The following is a 17,363-nucleotide window of genomic DNA, read 5'->3' as shown; positions in this document are numbered from 1 at the left end:
CCGAGTCGCTCTCGGGGCCGGCGGAGCTCGCCGCTGCCCGGTGAGAGCGTGGCGCGGGGCGGGGGGGGAAGGGCCCCCACCCCGGCAGCGAGGGGCGGGAGGGTGATGGAAGCCGGGCTGCTGGTGGAACTGGGAGCGCCTGCCTCGGAGCTGGTTCCCCAGTTTGTACAACGAACCTCTCTGTAGGCGCTGGGGGTTTTTTTAAATGGATCGTTCCCTGCTCTTGGATACACTCGGTGCTAAATCTGTGACGTTTAGGGTTTAAAAATCGCCCTTTCCTGCCGTTGGAGCGTCCCTGCAGCTCAAGTGCAGCCAAGGACGCAGCGACTCGTTCCAGGTCGTTCCCGTTTCCCTTCCTGCTTCCCCACTACGTAGCCCAGAAGAGCCACCAGCCTCTCAGCGGGAACCGAAACTGCGGACAACCCTCCTCCTCGGAGCTCTCCCCGGCTCGTTGCCCCCGGGGCAGAGGCAGGAAGGCGGCGGGACCCGGCTGCCCCCCACAGCCGCCCCCTGCCCTCGCCTTTCCCCGCAGCGGCCCCTCGCCCGGGACGTTGGACCGCGGAGGCAGGCGGACGCTCGAGCAACAGCCTCTGTTTTGAGATGGAGATTTTAAAAAAAAAAAAAATCGCATTATCTGTCGCTATTCTAGTTTTGTATTCTTGTCCTAACAAGCCTATTTTGTTTGTTTTTTTTTTTTTTATATCTATTTTTTTATATGCAGCCTCTTTACACAACAGTATTAATGTTTAACACGTGTATAAATGTGATTGTAAATGGTGTGGAGCTGTATTTTCTTTTTTACAGGCTGGCAATCTCTCTCCAACTTGTATTTGGATTTAATCCCTTGCTCCAGACGTAGCGGTGTCCAGCGTCTCTCTACCAGCACTTCCACACCCGCCTGTAGCGTTCCGCCGCGCCAAACGGCGATTTATCCCCCAAATACGGGAACTCCGGAGCAACCTCGTAGCCATCGGAGTCTTGTGCCCTGCCCGGGCGGGATTCCTCGGTGCTTTTGTGCTTTTTGAGGCGCTTCCGAGCGTTTTGCGCGTCGGGATTTTAACGCTTTTAAGCCAAACTCTCTGTCGGGTCGGGCACGAGCTGTTTCGGACGCCTCGTGGCCGCTCTCAGGCGCGTCGGGAGGATGGTGGTGTGTCCGTTCGTCCTGGCGGGAGGGGAAAGGAAAACTTGATGTTCTGTGCCTTGTGGTTTTGGCAGTTCGGGCACAGGTTTGGGGCCTTCGCAGCCGCTTGGGAGGTGGTAAAAGAAACGAATCCAGGTTTTCTCAGCATCCAGAATGAGCTGTTCTCCTTGTTCAGGCTACGGAATTAAATGCAAAGCTGGAAGGATAAATCGCCGTGTGTCGCCGCGGGTTGTATGTATGATTTTATGCAATAAAACCATAGATTTTGGGGTAGCGCTGGTGGCTCCTCTCTTCTTCTGGGGCAGGTTGTGCGCCCCCGACCTCTCCTTTGAATCATCCCTGCGCAGCGGCTCGTTAGCCCGGGAGCAGCCAGGCTGGTGTTACCCCCGGGGGCGACTGGGCCCCAGTATGGCCCCAGTTGGGGGAGGCGGGGGGGAAGGGGCGCCCCCCGCCCTTCCCAGCATGGCGGCGCGGGCGGGACGAGGGGCATTGACCTCCCCAAGATGGCGGCGGGGGTCGCTCCCTCCACGCACCCTCCCCAAGATGGCGGCGGGGGGTCGCTCCCGCCACGCACCCTCCCCAAGATGGCGGCGGGGGTCCCTCCCGCCACGCACCCTCCCCAAGATGGCGGCGGGGGTCCCTCCCGCCACGCACCCTCCCCAAGATGGCGGCGGGGTCCCTCCCGCCACGCACCCTCCCCAAGATGGCGGCGCGAAGCGCGGCGCTGCTTCCGGCGCTCTTCCCGGCGCCCACCGCGACGGCGGCGGCGGCGGCGAGAGCGGCAAGATGGCGGACGTGCTGGATCTGCATGAGGCGGGAGGCGAGGACTTCGCCATGGACGAAGATGGCGACGGTGAGGGCGGTGCTGGCGCTGTCCCCTAACGGCCCGGTCCCACCGACCGGCCTGGCCCGGTGCCGGCCCGGGGCTGCCGCCTCCTCCACACCGGGACCTGCCAACCCCGGTCCTGTGTCGTTCCCCGCCTCGCGGTCCCGGTTCGGGGCCGGTTCAGCTCGGGCCTCTGGTCCCGTATCGGTTACCCCCCGGTGCGGGCCCGTCCTCCCCTCCCCTCGGGCGGGTCCCGTTCCCCGTCCCTTTGGGGTCCCCCGACCAGTCCCGCTCCGGTTCCCTCCTCCCCACAAGCCTCGGTGCCAAACCCGGCCCCGGGGGCGGGGGGGGGGGGGGGGTCCTACCGGGCCTGACAGGGGTCCTGCCCGATCCCAGGGGGTCCTACCGGGGCCCGACGGGGGTCCTGCCCGATCCCAGGGGGTCCTGCCCGGGCCAGACGGGGGTCCTGCCCGATCCCAGGGGGTCCTACCCGGTCCCAGAGGGTCCTGCCCAGCCCCGGGGGGGTTCTGCCGGTCCCGACGGGGGTCCTGCCTGGTCCCAGAGGGTCCTACCCGATCCTAGAGGGTCCTACCCGGTCCCAACGGGGGTTCTACCGGTCCTGACGGGGGTCCTGCCCAGTCCCAGAGGATCCTGCCCAGTCCCAGAGGGTCCTACCCGGTCCCAACGGGGGTCCTACCGGTCCCGACGGGGGTCCTGCCCGGTCCCAGAGGGTCCTACCCGATCCTAGAGGGTCCTACCCGGTCCCAAGGGGGGTCCTACCGGTCCTGATGGGGGTCCTGCCTGGTCCCAGAGGGTCCTACCCAGCCCCAGGGGGGTCCTGCCACACCGGGGTCCGTGCTCTGAGCCCCCTCCCCGGTTCCGACCCGCTCCCCTCTGCCCGCAGAGAGCATCCACAAGCTGAAGGAGAAAGCCAAGAAGCGGAAGGGCCGAGGCTTCGGCTCAGGTGAGCAGCACCCGCCCCCCTGCACCCGCCGGGGTGTCCCCGCGCCCCTCGGGGGGTTAAACCCTTCCCCCCTCCCCACCCGGGAGTCCCTCGGAGAGGGGTCTGGGGCGAACCCCCCCGCTTGTCCTCGCGCTTTTGGGGAGTTTTAAAGGGGTTGGTGGTTCCCCGGGCCCTGTTGTTCCTCCCGGGGGGATGGCACCAAGTCGCCCCTTTCTCTCTCCCCTCCCCTCGCCGTGCCCAGAGGAGGGCTCGCGGGCCCGCGTGCGCGAGGACTACGACAGCGTGGAGCAGGACGGGGACGAGCCGGGCCCGCAGAGGTGTGAGTATCGCCGGGGGGAACGCGGGGTCTTGGGCTCCGTGTCGGGGCTCAGACCTTGCCGGGGTTGACCTCGCGCTCAGCCAAGAGCGGTGGGTTCCAGGGCGCCATCTCCCCTCTGTTTAACCGCGGCTTTCGGGTGTTAGCGTCAGGTTTGGGTTGTGAATGGATAATTACCTTTCATTGATCACTAATTACTTTTAATGAACAACTTGATTGCTTTAAGGAATAACTCACGCTGTGTATTGATGATATTAGTTTCCATCGTGGTAAGAAACACCCAAACCCTCCCTGATGCTCAGAGACAGCAGCTGCCTCACGAAGAAGGTCAAAGCTAAAGCTGCTGCGGGGTGTGAAATGGCCCAGAACGGAACAGGGAGGCAGGAGACAGGGACGGGGGGTGAAAGTTTCATCTTCTCTGATGGGGTGAAACCAGAGAAACTAAGGAATGTTGAGGTGAAGACCCTCACCTCCTCCCCTTCCTGATTTGTACATCAGAGACCTTGATCAGTAAGATAACCCCTGATTACATTAGTATGGGAATACTAATGAAGTTAGTTAATAGGGTGGAGCAATCAGTGTAAATGTCAACATTCATAGCGGGCATAACACGCACGCTGATGTTAAAACGTGTTAAAGAGCACGACTTTGCAGAAAAAGGATACAAAATGCTGAATTTTTTGGTGTAACTCGGAAGCCCGTCAGGAGGAGCCACCCCCCGTGCTCCCCAGCGCTGCCGTGACGAAGCGCCGGCTTCTCTGCCGCGGGGGAGAGAAGTCGGTCGTGACGGCGACCCCCCATCGTGGGGGGGGGGGGGGTGGGGGGGGGCATCCCCTCCCCCGCCGCTGACGTGGGAGCGCGCCCCGCGCTCGGCCTAAACCCCTTATTCCCCCTTTCCGCCCCCCGCAGCGGTGGAGGGCTGGATCCTCTTCGTCACGGGGATCCACGAGGAGGCGACGGAAGAAGACATCCACGACAAATTCGCCGAGTACGGCGAGATCAAGAACATCCACCTCAACCTCGACCGGCGGACGGGCTACCTGAAGGTCGGGGCCGCGCGGCGCTCGGCGCGGGGCCGGCGCTTGCCCCCTCGGGGGCTTCGCCGCCTCCGCTTTGGCTGAGGGGGGTGTTCGGACCCGTCTGCGCGGCGGCGGCGGCGGCGGGACACGGCGTGCCTTTGGGCTTCCCTTTGTGCCGCGGAGACCGGGATCGGGCAGGGATTGTTCCTGCGCCCGGGATCCGGCATCGAGCAGGGATTGTTCCTGTGCCTGGGATCGAGCTGGGATTGTTCCCGTGCCTGGGATCCGGGATCGAGCAGGGATTGTTCCTGCACCCAGGATCCGGGATCGAGCGGGGGTTGTTCCCGTGCCCGGGATCCGGGATCGAGCAGGAATTGTTCCCGGGATCTGGGATCGAGCGGGAATTGTTCCCGGGATCTGGGATCGAGCAGGGATTGTTCCCGTGCCTGGGATCTGGGATCGAGCGGGGATTGTTCCCGCGCCCGGGATTCGGCATCGAGCGGGGGTTGTTCCCGCGCCTGGGATCCGGCATCGAGTGGGGATTGTTCCTGCTTCTGGGATCGGGCGGGGATTGTTCCCGTGCCTGGGATCTGGGATTGAGCGGGGCTTATTCCTGTGCCCGGGATCTGGGATCGAGTGAGGATTGTTTCCATGCCTGGGATCCGGGATCGAGCGGGGGTTGTTCCCGCGCCCGGGATCCGGGATCGGGCGGGGATCATTCCCACGCCCAGGATCTGGGATTGAGCGGAGATTGTTCCCGCGCCGGGGATCTGGGATCGAGCAGGGGTTGTTCCTGCGCCGGGGATCTGGGATCGAGCGGGGATTGTTCCCGCGCCCGGGATCGAGCGGGGATTGTTCCCGCGCCCGGGATCGAGCGGGGATTGTTCCCGCCCCCGGGATCCGCCGCGGCTCAGGCCCCTTCCCTCCCGCTCCGTAGGGATACACCCTGGTCGAGTACGAGACCTACAAGGAGGCGCAGGCGGCCATGGAGGGGCTGAACGGGCAGGAGCTGGTGGGGCAGCCCATCAGCGTGGACTGGTGCTTCGTGAGGGGCCCCCCCAAGGGCAAGAGGAGGTAAGGGCCGAGCGAGCCCCCCCGCCGCGCCGGGAACCCCCTCGTCCTCCGGGCCCGGGCAGCTCCGGAGCTTGTGCTGCTGTCGGGGTGGGTCCTGGAAGGGTTTGGGGGGGCGGGGGGCCTCGGGAGGCCGGCAGGAGGGGGGGGGGGGGGTCAGGGGGGCGGGGGGGGGGGTCAGGTCGCTCGAAGCCCCCTCCAGCCGGAGCGTGAGCGACGATGGGGGCGTCCGCGGCTTCTCTGGGCGACCTGGGCCGGCGTCTCGCCGCAATAAAAAAAAAGTCGGTTTAAACCCTCTCGCGGTTAAAAACCGCCCCCCCTCGTCCTGTCACCGCCGGCCCCCGCCATCTCCCAGACCCCTTCTTACGTCATAAGGCCCCCCCGGAGCCTCCAGCCCCCCCAGCTCCCAGCCCGCCCTCCCAGCAGAGCTGTTCCACCACCCCCCGGATCACCCCCGTGGCCTCCTCTGGGCCCGCTCCCGCAGGGCCGCGTCCCTCCTGTCCCCCAGAGCTGGTGACGGGGCCCAGCGTGGGAAGCCACGAGATCCGTGACATCACCCCGTGGGCTCCAGATCCCCACCAAACCCCCCCCCACACCCCCACCCCCCAACCACGCTCTGGCCTCTCTTCCAGGGGCGGACGCCGGCGGAGCAGGAGCCCGGACAGGAGACGCCGATGATGGATCCTCCTTTGTACCCGTGTGTTCCGAGTTCAAACTGGGGGAACTGGGGAGGGGGGTGGCAGCGGGGGGGGGGTTTGTACGTTGGGGACGGGGCGTTTGAGGAGAAAACCGGTTCGTTGCTTCGGCAAATTTGCTTCTTAACGAGATTTTTTTTTTTTTTTTTTCCTTGTTTTCAAACGAACCGTGCGGGAAGCAGCAGCACCTGAGGCTGCCGGGGCTGGTTTCTCTGGTGGGGGTGGTGGAGGCCGCCCCGGAGCCCGGTTCTGTACCAAACCACGACGTTTTTAAGCATTTTGCGGCGCCTGTGAGTGATCCGTTCTTTCTGACCGCGCTCTTCTGGAGGGAGGTGGATTTTCTCTACCCCGGGCAAACGCCCCTTCCGTCTCCTGAGGGTTTGTTCCGTTGCCGTTAACGTTTGCGAGGGAGCTCGGCTTTTCCGATAACCTCTGGTTTGGCCTGGAATCGTCCTCTCGTTAATTGTCCTTAATTAAACATTCTGAGAAGCCATAACCGAGCCCCGGGTCCCTTTTGTGCCGATTTGCCGGTTTTAGATTCGCCCGAAGTCGGTCGCTGCCGCGGCTGTTGATCCCGGGGCTGGCAGTAGAACGACCTTTTAGTTTAAAAAAGCCCTTTTTTAACTTAAAATAGCGTTTGGAAACGACAGCTTTATTTCACGGGGCGCTGTTCTCCGTCCGCTCAGCGGCCTTGCGGCGCGGCTCGGCGCTCTGGTGGCGCCGAAACCTCCCCGTGCCCCTCGGCGCGGGCGAAAGGGGCGCATTTTAAATTGGCTATTTTTGGTCTGGTTTTCCCTGAGGGGCCCCCGCGGCATCTTTTAAGGGAATTTCTACCCCAAATATTGCTCCCTGCCGGGCACGGGGCGCGTTGCTCCGGGCTCCCCGCTCCTCGGGCTGCGGGGTTACACCCAGTGCCGGTGGCAGCGCGGCGCCGGTTAAACCATCCCTTGGCCCAAGGGCGGGTTCCTGCTGCGGAAATCATCGGCGTTTATTGGGGAGCGGCGTTGTGTCTCCCCCCAGCCCCCTCCCGGGGGGGGGGTTCCCCTTGCTCAGCCTGGCGTCCCCGTCACATGAAGCTCTCCACCATCCTCCCCCGGCACAGCTCGCACCTCCGTCCCGGCGCGGCTGCTCCCGCCATCACCTCCAGCTCGTGCTTTCCGGATCCCCCCAAGCTGTCGCCGGCTCTCCTGGCCGGCACGGCCGCGGTGGAGACGCGGAAAGAACCGGTGAGAGCGGAGGCGACGTCCTCCTCGTGCCGGCGGCGGCCGCAGCGGCAAACGCGCCACAGCTCCCGGCGGAAGCGCACCGTGAAGAGCCCGTAGACGAGCGGGTCCAGGCACGTGTTGAAGAGGCCGAAGAGGAAGAGGATGTGGCTGAGAGCCGGCGGCACCTTCTCCCGGGTCAGCATCTCGGGGGAGAACCAGTACCAGAGGCCCAGGAGGTAGTAGGGCGTCCAGCAGACGATGAAGGTCAGGACGATGACGATGGACATGCGGAGCATCCGCATCCTGGCCCGGGGGATGTTGTTGTAGGAGCGGCGGAGCTGGATCTCCTGGGAGGGGGCTGGGGGGGGGGGAACGTGTTAATTAAGAAGGCCGCGCTAACGAGCTGGGGAGAGGGGCTGCGGGGACCCCCTCGGGAGGGGGGAAAAGGAAGAGGAGAACCGAGCGGTGGCGGAGGATGGAGGAGCGGCGCGGCCCCGGCCTGGTCCCTCACCGCGGGCCTCCTTCATCCTGCCGGAGATGGCGGCGAGGATGCGGCCGTAGCAGAGCACCATGACGAGGAGGGGCAGGAGGAAGAGGCAGGCGAAGGTGAACATGTTGTAGAGCGTCTCCTGCCAGCGCGCCCCGAAGCTGCCCACCGTCGCGCACTGCACGAAGCGGCGCGGCCGCGACCGCCGCACCGTGCGGAAGACGAACGCCTGCAAGGAGCCGCGGGGCCGTCACCGTCCTTCCTTCCCCCTCCCTCCCTCCATCCTCCTCCTCCTCCTCCTCCTCCTCCTCCTCCCGCGCCGCCCGAGGTGGCGGCGTCTCCTCCGAGGCCTTCCCGCCCTCCCCCTCCCCGCACCTGGGGCAGAGCCAGCACGGCGCTGAGCGCCCACGCCGCCCGCAGCATCGCCTTGTTCCTCCTCTCGGCGCGGCCCACCGCCAAGGGGTTGACGATGGCGGCGTGGCGGTCCAGCGCGATGACGACGGTGACGAAGGCCGAGGCGTACATGGCGGCCAACTTGAGGAACATCAGCGCCCGGCACGCCGCGTCCCCGCCGTACCACTGCACCGTGACGTTCCAGGCGGCGTCCAGCGGCATCACCACCACCGTCACCAGCAGGTCGGCCGCCGCCAGGTTGGCCATGAGGACGCGGACGCGCGGCGGACGCCGGCGCGGCGCCCGGGCGGCCGACCAGAGCACGGCGCCGTTGCAGCAAGCCGAGGAGAGGAAGAGGAGGCAGGTGACGGCCACCCGCACCTTGGCCGCGGTGGAGAAGGTGGGCAGCGGGACGGGCTCCTCGCCGGCGCAGCTCCGGTTCCCCACCGTCCCGGTGACGTTCATGCCGGCGGCGGGGCCGGGAGCCCGGGGACCTGCTGGGGCTCGTCCCCGCAGCCCGACGCGGTGACGCTGAGCATCGTTTCGGGTTCGCCCCGGTTCTCCCGGCGGGGTCCTGCTCCTCTGCCCTGAGTTTGGTCAGGTCTCAGCCGGGGCTGGTGGGGGACACACGCACACCCCCCCCCCCCCCAAGAGTGACGGCGCCCACCCGGGTCCCCTTTCGTTGCCGGCACCGGCGTGCGGTGCATAAGGGACCCCGGCCTGGGGACGGTGGCCTTGTGTCCCCTCCCTCCTCCCTGAGGAACCCCCCGCCAGCGCTGGGAGCACCCCGGGGGGCAGCTCACCCCCTCAGCACCCAGCGGGACGTGGCTGGTCACCCGTGTCCCCCCGGCATCACCCCCCTCTCGGTGTCCTCTGGCCAGCCTGGGGTCTCCTTCCTCCTCCTCCTTCCTCCTCCTCCTTCCTCCTCCTCCTTCCTCCTCCTCCTTCCTCCTCCTCCCTCCTCCTCTCCCTGCAGGGGTTAGAAAACCCCTCTTGTCACCGAGGCCGCAGAGGAGGGGACAGCAGGGGGGTCACGTGGCTGACCCTGCTCCCCCTCCTCGCATCCTTGTACCCCGTCCCCCCCCCGGGGACCCCCCAGCTGCCCCCTCCCCCCCCCAGGGGGGGTTTAGCTGGTGAGGAAGAGCCGGGTGGGGGGATGTGGGGAGGGCCCAGCTGTCCCCTGGGTGCTGTCCCCGTCCCCAGCCGTGCCCCGTGCCAACCCCCCTCCACCCCAGGGCCCCCATCCCCAGCAGTGTCCCCCAGTCCCGGCAGTGTCCCCAAGCAATGTTGGTGCCCCACAGCGGTGTCCTGAGGCCTGGCAATGTCCCCGGCCCCAGTAGTGCCCCACAGCAGCAGCCCCAGCCCCACCAGTGTCCCCTGCCAGTGTCCCCAGGCCTGGCACTGCCCCATGCCACTGTCCCCAGCCCCACCAGTGCCCGGAGCAGTGTTCCTCAGCCCCTGCAGTGTCCCCAAGCAGCATCAGTGCCCCATGGCAGTGTGGCAGCGCCCCATGGCAGCGTCCCCAGCCCCGTGGCAATGTCCCCCAGCCCCAGCATTGCCCAATAGTGGTGTCCCCCGGCCACGTAGCAGTGTCCCCAGCCCCAGCAGTGCCCCATAGTGATGTCCCCCAGCCCCACAGCAGTGTCCCCAGCCCCAGCAGTGCCCCATGGCGGTGTCCCCCTGCCCCACAGCAGTGTCCCCAGCCCTAGCAATGCCCCATAGCGGTGTCCCCCTGCCCCACAGCAGTGTCCCCAGCCCTAGCAATGCCCCATAGCGGTGTCCCCCAGCCCTACAGTGGTGTCCCCAGCCCTAGCAATGGCCCATAGTGGTGTCCCCCAGCCCCACAGCGGTGTCCCCCAGCCCCACAGCCGTGTCCCCCAGCCCCACAGCAGTGTCCCCCAGCCCCACAGCGGGGTCCCCAGCCCCAGCGATGCCCCATAGCGGTGTCCCCCAGCCCCACAGCGGTGTCCCCAGCCCTAGCAATGCCCCACAGCAGTGTCCCCCAGCCCCACAGCGGGGTCCCCCAGCCCCACAGCCGTGTCCCCAGCCCCAGCAGCGCCCCACGGCAGAGCCCCAGCCCCACAGCCCCGGTGCGGTACCGCTCTGCAGCGCTGCCCAGCCCCGGTTGCCGCAGCCGGTGCCGCCAGCGCCCGGCGCAGCCCAACCTCCGCTGCGGCACCGGCCGCCCCGGCCCCGCACCCCGCACCGCGCTGCGGGGCTGCCCTGACCCCCCCCTGTCCCCCCCCCCCCCGCTCCCCCCCGGGGTGAGGCCGCCGCTGTGTCCCCATGGGGGGACGGCACGGTGCCCTGGGGGGGCTCGGGACCCCCCCATCTGCAGCCTCCCCCCCTACACACACACACACACTCTGCCGGCAAAACCAGCAGGGACCCCTGGCCCAGATGTGCCGGCACCCAGATGTGCCAGTCCTTGTGCACCCGGGTGCCCAGATGTGCCACATGGCATGCACACCAGTACCCAGATGTGCCGGCACCCAGATGTCCCAGTTCTCATGTGCCCTGGTGCCCAGATGTGCCGGCGCCCAGATGTTCTGGCACCCAGATGTGCCAGTCCTTGTGCACTCTGGCGCCCAGATGTGCCACCGCCCGGCGGTGACAATCTCCGTGCACCCTGGCGTCCGGATGTGACATTCCTTGTGCATCCTGGTGCCCAGATGGGCTGTCACCCAGATGTGCCAGTGCTTGTGCGTCCTGGTGCCCAGATGTGCCAGACCACACGCACTGACATCCAGATGTGCCGGCCCTCGTACACTCTGGCACCCCGATGTGCCGGCCCCCACCCTGTCTGTGCCCAGGGCGAGTGTGTCCCCCCCCCCCCGACCCCCCAGCACTCGGAGACGGGCTGAGCTGTGCTGGGGCCTTTATTCACCAGGACGCCGACAGCGAGTGCCCCCCTCTGCCCGCTCCCACCCTGGCACCCTCTCGCTGGGACCCTGCACCCCAAAACAGGGGAAGAACCCCCCCCCTGGGGAGGGATCAGCCGGGGACATGGAGGGGGGGGGGGCGGCAGCTGTTATTGCTCACAGCACCCAGCCCCGAGCAGCGCCTGGCACCGGCGGGGACATGGGGACCCCCAAATGTGGGGCAGGTCAGGCAGTCGGCAGCTGCTGCTGAGGTCTGTAGGGAAAAGCGCTGCTGGGAGGATGAGGAGGGAGCGGGAGGAAGATGCAGGAGAGCCAGGAGCAGGGTGGGGGGACACACACGCCGGTTCCTGAAAGAATCTGGGGTCGTGCAAAGTTTCTGCCAATGGCAGCAATGGAAGAATTGCCATGTGCCCACAGTCATCAGTAGGGTTCAGAGTGAACGCTGCCACCACCCGCATGAGGAGGCCCTGCGCTGGCACCTGGGTACCACTCTGGGGGTGACACACGGGGGTGGCTCCCTAACTGCCCGGCTCCGGGGCCAAGCTGCTCTGGAAGTTGGCCAACTGCCGCATCTCCTCCGTCTGCATCGAGTGCCGGCGCAGCAGCTTGCGGCGTCCCTTGGGCGAGCCGGGGGCTGGGAGGCCGCGGGGGCCGGGGGGGTGTGGGCCGGGGTGCAGGGGGGGCAAGAAGCCGGCCCTCCCCGGGGCCAAGGGCTCCAGCAAGAGGGTGCCGGAGCCGCGACGCTCCAGCAAACCCGGTGGGCGCCGGCGGGTGCCCGGGGGGGACTCGGGAGCCGGCAGCGGCATGGCCGACGCTGCACAGCGCCGGCTTCGCCCCGGCGACGGAGGCGGCGAGCCGGCCCAGGGGTGCCCTTCCATTTCGGGGGGTTCCCAGCGAGGCGGTTTGACCCGCGCCGTCTCGGGGGCCGTGTTCCGGCGCGCCAGCGGGCACACGGGGGGCACCCGCTCGGCCCAGGCAGCCCCCAGCAGCCCCGCCGCCTCCCGGCCCTCCACGCTGTGCCGCCGCGGGCGCCCGCCCAGGCTCAGCCCCTCCATCCCCGCCACCAAACGCTCGGGGGGTCCCCGCGTCCCCTCCGGCCCCGGGGCCACCAACCCCCAGGGCTCCGAATTGAGGCGCTTCAACGGCCGCCCCCGGGCGCGCGACGGCTCCGGTACGGCGGTGACCGGCGGCGGCGGCGGCGGGGGGAAGCAGAAGACGTCCCGCTCCTCTTCTTTCTCGCTGCCGGCCGGCGAAGCCGCCGTCCGCACCTCGATGTCGGAGGGCGACATGCAAAGCGCCGGCGAGCGTTTCTCCTCCAGCCCCGGCGAAGGCGGCGAGTTTAGGTATTGCCGAGTGGTTTTGGTACCGGAGGGCGAGGTGTCGGTGGTGATGATGATCACCTCCTTCCCTCGGGCTTTGCAGGCGTCCAGCAGCACCTGCAGCGTCTCCCGGTCGCCCCGGTTGATGGCGTAAACCAAAGCGGAGGCTCCGGCGTAATCGCGGGCGCTGGGATCGGCGCCGTGAGCCAACAGAATGGCGGCCACCGCCGGGCCGGCGCGTTCGGCGCAGGCGTGCATCAACGCCGTCTTCCCCGTCTTATCGGGGATGTTGGGGTCGGCGCCGTTTTCCAGAAGGTACCGCACCATCCGGGGCTGCTCCGGCGGGTCGGCGTAGCCGGCCCGGCACGCGGCCATCAGCGGCGTTTGCCCGGCGGCGTTGCCCTCGTTGATGTAGGCTCCCCCTTCCAACAAGAGCCGGGTGAGGCGAAATTTGCCCTGCGCCACGGCCCGCAGCAAGGCCGAACCGTCCGCCGGTAACATGGTTAAACCGGGCGGCCCCGCGGCACCGGGAGGGCGACGGACGGGGCTGGGCATGGCGGCGCTTACGGCAGCGGGGGTGGCGGGTGGCTGTGCCGCTCCGGGACCGTCGCCCGCTCACTGCAAGGGGACACGGTGCGCGTTGAAGACCCCCACCCCGGTTTGGGGCAGCCCCAGGGTTCTCTGCCTCAGTTTCCCCAGTTGGGTCCCTCGAGGGGATGGAACCCGCGGGGGCCACTGGCCTGCAGTGCCCTGGGCCGCCCCCCCGGGGACTCTCTGCCGTGTCCCCCTGCCCGCGCTGTCCCCCACTTGTGGCCCCCTCCCGTACCCCCACACTCCAGCTGCCCCCCCATCTCAATCCCCTCCCATACACCCCAAATCTCCTCTTGTACTCCTCATCCGCCTGCCTGCACCCCCTGCCTGTGCCCCCTACTCCTTCCTGCACCCCCTGCCCATACCCCTAATCCCCTCCTGCACCCCCATCCCCTTCCTGCATCCCCTGCCCGTCCCCCCCATCCCTTCCTGCATCCCCCGCCGCATCCCTTCCCGTACCCCCATCCCCTCCTGCATCCCTGCCTGCGCCGTTCCCATGGTGACCGCAGCTCATCTTGCTCCTCAGCTCTCTGACCAGCCAAGAAAACGGGGGCGAAACCCCCCAACCCTCCCGTTCCCCCCGCCCCAGTTCACCAGCCCAGTTGGTGGCTGCCCCCCCAGCCCCCCCCGCCCCCCAGCAAGACACCGGCTGCCACCAAGCCCGGGCCTGGCGCTCGGGGCTGCACTGTCCCCTCCCTGGGTAGGGGGGGACACCCCATGAAGGGAGCCCCCCACCCCAGCCCCTCTCTCCCGCCCCCCATCCCTCCATCCCTTCCCCTGTTACCATGGCAACCGGAGCTTGGCATCCCCAGAGACGAGCCCAGGTCCCAGAGGCCCCACGGACGGAGGTGTCGGGGACATCGTTTGGTGGCCGCCATCCCGGCCCGCTGCCGGCGTCGAGGGGAGGGGGGGGGGGGACGGCGGCAGGGGAGGTTATTCGGAGGGGTTTATCCCCCCCCCCTGCATCGCTATTTTCGGCAGCCGCTGGCGCGGGGGGGGGGGGGGGGGGGGGGGCGCTGGAGCGGGATGAATCACCCGGCGGCGCAGCCGGCAACGAAGCCGCTGCTGTGCCGAGCTGCCAGCGCGGGGGTGCGAGGGAGAGGCCGCCGTGGGGCCTGGGGGGGGCACAGCGCGGTGGGGCTGGGGGCCGTGGGGCAGCGGGGCTGGGGGGCCACGGGGCGGCGGGGCTGGGGGTCAGAGCAGAGGGGTGCGGGGGGCTGGGGGGGCAGTGAGGCTGAGGGTCCCAACTCAGTGGGGCAGCGGGGGGTCGCACCAGAGGGGTGTCGGGGGCCGTGGGGCTGGGGGTCCCAGCGCAGGAGGGCTGGGGGGGGGGTGTGTGTCCCCAACGCAGCAGGACTGGGGACCACGGGGGCATCAGCACTGGGGGTTTGTAACAAGGTGGGGCTGGGGGTCATGGGGCAGCGGGGCTGGGGGTCACACCAATGGGGCTGGGGGTCACACCAGAGGCATGGGGGGGGGGGCCCGTGGGGCAGTGGGTCACAACTCAATGGGGCTGGGGGGGCCCAGCAGAGGGTGGCGGGGGGCCGGGGGGGCTATGGGGCAGCCAGGCCGCAGTGCGGGGCGGGGGTGGGGGCTGAGGTGCCCCAGGCCAGTGGGGCAGGGCCGGGGGGCCGCTGCACACACCCCCCCCCCCCCCCGGTTTCCCGCCCCCCGCCCCGTTCATTCATTCATTCCCTCCTGCCTTCCCTCCGCCCCGCCCCCCGCCCCACCCTCCCTCTGACTGGCTCCACCGCCCGCAAATCAGCGCGGAGCTGGCGCGCAAGCCACGCCCCCCCCCTTTCCCACCATTCCCGACGCCGCCAGCGGCTCCGGACACACGTGGAGCGGCTGCGCATGCGCGGCGTGAGTACGGGGAGCGGGGCGGCAGCGGGGGGCGCACCGGGAAGGACCCGGAGGGGCGGGGGGGGGGGGGGGGGGCAGCGCTGTGACACCCCCACCCCCCTCTGCCCCCAGCGCCCCCCCGGCCCCCCCCAGCCATGGCGGGCCGAGGCCGGGGCCGGGGCCGCGGGCAGATGACGTTTAACGTGGAGGCGGTGGGGATCGGGAAGGGGGAGGCGCTGCCCCCCCCCACCCTCCAGCCCTCCCCGCTCTTCCCGGTAAGTCCTTGATGGGGAAGGGGGGAGGGGTCGGGGGGGGGGGTGTGTGTGTGTGTGTCCCCATCCGTGTCCCCCCATCCCTGCTCTGTGTGTGTCGCCCGGCGCAGGGGGGGGGCAGCGGAGCGGGGCTGAGCACGGACGCACTCAGTGCATGTGTGTGGGTCCGTCCGTGTCCCCCCCCCCCCGCAGCCGCTGGAGCACCGGGCGGCCCCGCTGCCGGGGGGGGAGGAGGGCGAGTACATGCTGGCGCTGAAGCAGGAGCTGCGGGGGGCCATGAAGAGTCTCCCCTACTTCGTCAAGCCCGGGGCGCCCCGCAGAGGTGCTGGAAAGGGGGGTGCGGGGGGGAGGATGTCCCCGTCCTGTCCTGGTGTCACACCCCCCCCCCCCGGATCCTCCTGCTTTGTGCGGGGGCGGGGAAGGAATTGGGGGGCGGGGGGGAGGGGGGCTGCTGTGCTGGGGCATCAAGACCCCCCCAGCCCCCACTGTGCTGTGATCTCCCCCCCCCCCCCCAAGCCCTATTGCGCTGGGACCCCCCCAGCCCCACTGAATTGGGACCCCCCCAGCCCTGCTGCATCATGACACACCCCCCCCCCCCCCCCGCCCTGGGCTCCCAGACCCACTGCTTTGGGACCCCCCAGCCCCATCACCCCCTCAGCCCTTGAGACCACCCCTCCTGCAGCCCCATGGTCCCCCCAGCCCTACTGCATTGGGACACACCCCCCCCCCCCCCCCCCAGGCTCCCAGACCCACTACCTTGGGCTCCCCTCCCCCACTGTTATGCCCCCCCCCCCCCCCAGCCCCACTGTGTTGTGACACCCCCCCCCCCCAGACCCCCTGCTTTGGGAGCCCCCAGCCCCACTGTTATGCCCCCCCCCCAGCTCCACTGTTATGACCCCCCAGCCCCATGGGTTGCCCCCCCCCCAGGTCCCCAGCCCCACTGTGTTGTGACCCCCCCCCCAGGTCCCCAGCCCCACTGCTTTGGGACCCCCCCCCCCCCCAACTCCACTATTGTGACACCCCCTCCCCCCAGCCCCACTGCCCTGCCCCACATAGTGGGTGTTTCCAGCTGGGCTGCCTTGGGTGCCCCCCCCTTACTCCCCCCCCCCCAGATATCGAGCGCTACTCGGACAAGTACCAGATCTCCAGCCCCGTCGACAGCGCCATCGACTGGAACCCAGGTTGGGGGGGGGACAACAGGGGACCTGGGGGGGACACACACACCCAGGGGACCTGCGGAGGGGCGGGGGGGGTGTCCTGATCCAGCCCCCCCCCCCCCCCCCCCGTTCTGCCCCCCAGACTGGAGGCGGCTGCCGCGGGAGCTGAAGATCCGGGTGCGGCGGCTGCGGAAAGGCAGTGAGTGTGTCCCCCCCCTTGTCCCCCCCAGTGGGGCTGGGTTCTGCCCCCCCTCCCTGGAGGGGTAACCCACCCCCCCCCCACCCCCTGCAGGGACCACCATCCTCATCCCCAAGTGCAAGCAGCGGGTCGCGCTCGACAAGGAGGAGACCATTAAGAAGCTGGAGGTGACGAGGCCGAAGGCTCAGCCGCCATCCCCTCGCTGGGGTGGCCTGGCTGGATTTTGGGGGGGTGTCCTTCCCCCCCTCCCCCCGGGTTAACGCTGTAGGGGCTTCCCTGAAACCCCCAGAGCCTGGAGAAGAAGGAGGAGGAGGTGACGTCGGAGGAGGAAGAGGAGAAGGAGGAGGAAGAAGAAGGGAAGGAAGAGGAAGAAGAGGAGTACGACGAGGAGGAGCACGAAGAGGTGAGATGGGGCTGGTGCAGGGGGGGACACGCGTCCCAGTGGCACCCCAGTTGGGGTGACAAACCCCCCCTGCTGTGTGTGTCCCGTCCCCCCCCAGGAGACCGACTACATCATGTCCTACTTCGACAACGGCGAGGACTTTGGCGGTGACAGCGATGACAACATGGACGAGGCGGTCTACTGACCCCCGCCCTGGGACACCGGGGTCCCCTGTCACCCCCGCCTTGGACACCAGGGTCCCCTGTCACCCCTCCTCAAATGTCAGGGCCCCCCTGTCACCAGCTCCCCCCATCCTCCTTGGGATGCCTGGGTACCGTGTCACCCCTCCCCAGCTGTCAGGGTCTTTTGTCACCAGCCCCCCCCCCCCCCATTTGGGACACCTGGGTCCCCTGTCACCCCTCCCCAGATGTCAGAGCCCCCCTGTCACCAGCCCCCCCTCCCCCCCATTTGGGACGCCTGGGTACCCTGTCACCCCTCCCCAGCTGTCAGGGTCTTTTGTCACCAGCCCCCCACCCCCTTGGGACACCAGGGTCCCCTGTCACACCCCCTTGGGACACTGGTGTCTCCAGTCACGCCCCCCC

At 68.4% G+C, this 17,363-nt stretch overlaps 4 protein-coding genes across 6 annotated transcripts; 2 read left to right on the top strand and 2 right to left on the bottom strand.

The window, feature by feature from the left end:
- Positions 1-1,910: 1,910 nt before the first annotated feature.
- Positions 1,911-6,528, top strand: RBM8A (RNA binding motif protein 8A). 2 transcript variants are annotated; one of them, XM_086478460.1, is made up of 7 exons: positions 1,911-1,994; positions 2,872-2,931; positions 3,173-3,250; positions 4,157-4,293; positions 5,204-5,340; positions 5,970-6,034; positions 6,215-6,528. In XM_086478460.1, exons 1-6 carry the CDS (start codon positions 1,928-1,930, stop codon positions 6,013-6,015), a joined length of 525 nt encoding a protein of 174 aa, XP_086334586.1. In that variant the 5' UTR covers positions 1,911-1,927; the 3' UTR covers positions 6,016-6,034; positions 6,215-6,528. The 2 variants fall into 2 exon arrangements, with proteins under 2 accessions (XP_086334586.1, XP_086334587.1); XM_086478461.1 differs by lacking the exon at positions 3,173-3,250.
- Positions 6,529-7,098: 570 nt separating this feature from the next.
- Positions 7,099-8,582, bottom strand: LOC147413588 (gonadotropin-releasing hormone II receptor-like). The gene is made up of 3 exons (XM_086478234.1): positions 8,100-8,582; positions 7,749-7,953; positions 7,099-7,595 (listed from the first exon to the last, which is right to left on the bottom strand). The coding sequence occupies exons 1-3, from the start codon at positions 8,580-8,582 to the stop codon at positions 7,099-7,101; spliced, it is 1,185 nt and encodes a 394-aa protein (XP_086334360.1).
- Positions 8,583-11,517: 2,935 nt separating this feature from the next.
- ANKRD34A (ankyrin repeat domain 34A) lies at positions 11,518-12,873 on the bottom strand. Its single transcript, XM_086478498.1, has one exon. It carries the CDS (start codon positions 12,871-12,873, stop codon positions 11,518-11,520), a length of 1,356 nt encoding a protein of 451 aa, XP_086334624.1.
- A 2,033-nt stretch (positions 12,874-14,906) lies between these two features.
- POLR3GL (RNA polymerase III subunit GL) lies at positions 14,907-17,099 on the top strand. Of its 2 annotated transcripts, XM_086478483.1 has the most exons (7): positions 14,907-15,026; positions 15,216-15,345; positions 16,136-16,204; positions 16,323-16,379; positions 16,473-16,546; positions 16,669-16,782; positions 16,880-17,099. In XM_086478483.1, exons 1-7 carry the CDS (start codon positions 14,907-14,909, stop codon positions 16,964-16,966), a joined length of 651 nt encoding a protein of 216 aa, XP_086334609.1. In that variant the 3' UTR covers positions 16,967-17,099. The 2 variants fall into 2 exon arrangements, with proteins under 2 accessions (XP_086334609.1, XP_086334610.1); XM_086478484.1 differs by lacking the exon at positions 16,136-16,204.
- The last annotated feature ends 264 nt before the right edge of the window (positions 17,100-17,363 follow it).

Source organism: Leptosomus discolor, chromosome 26, assembly GCF_034619465.1.
Source record: "Leptosomus discolor isolate bLepDis1 chromosome 26, bLepDis1.hap2, whole genome shotgun sequence".
NCBI classification, from domain to species: domain Eukaryota; kingdom Metazoa; phylum Chordata; class Aves; order Leptosomiformes; family Leptosomidae; genus Leptosomus; species Leptosomus discolor.
The sequence above is the reverse complement of the archived record's forward strand: the minus strand, read 5'-3'. Positions and strand labels throughout refer to the sequence as shown.

What these genes read in the sequence shown, in the direction of transcription:
- LOC147413588 (XM_086478234.1), bottom strand. Translation starts at nt 8,582, where the DNA reads ATGAACGTCACCGGGACGGTGGGGAACCGGAGCTGCGCCGGCGAGGAG. An exon ending in CCGTGCTGGCTCTGCCCCAG is followed by an intron (nt 7,954 to 8,099) that starts GTGCGGGGAGGG and finishes GGCTCCTTGCAG; the next exon opens with GCGTTCGTCTTCCGCACGGT. An exon ending in CAGGATGAAGGAGGCCCGCG is followed by an intron (nt 7,596 to 7,748) that starts GTGAGGGACCAG and finishes CCCCCCCCCCAG; the next exon opens with CCCCCTCCCAGGAGATCCAG.
- RBM8A (XM_086478460.1), top strand. Translation starts at nt 1,928, where the DNA reads ATGGCGGACGTGCTGGATCTGCATGAGGCGGGAGGCGAGGACTTCGCC. An exon ending in CGAGCCGGGCCCGCAGAGGT is followed by an intron (nt 3,251 to 4,156) that starts GTGAGTATCGCC and finishes CGCCCCCCGCAG; the next exon opens with CGGTGGAGGGCTGGATCCTC. An exon ending in GGCGGACGGGCTACCTGAAG is followed by an intron (nt 4,294 to 5,203) that starts GTCGGGGCCGCG and finishes CCCGCTCCGTAG; the next exon opens with GGATACACCCTGGTCGAGTA.
- ANKRD34A (XM_086478498.1), bottom strand. Translation starts at nt 12,873, where the DNA reads ATGCCCAGCCCCGTCCGTCGCCCTCCCGGTGCCGCGGGGCCGCCCGGT.
- POLR3GL (XM_086478483.1), top strand. Translation starts at nt 14,907, where the DNA reads ATGGCGGGCCGAGGCCGGGGCCGGGGCCGCGGGCAGATGACGTTTAAC. An exon ending in CGCCATCGACTGGAACCCAG is followed by an intron (nt 16,205 to 16,322) that starts GTTGGGGGGGGG and finishes TCTGCCCCCCAG; the next exon opens with ACTGGAGGCGGCTGCCGCGG. An exon ending in ACGAGGAGGAGCACGAAGAG is followed by an intron (nt 16,783 to 16,879) that starts GTGAGATGGGGC and finishes GTCCCCCCCCAG; the next exon opens with GAGACCGACTACATCATGTC.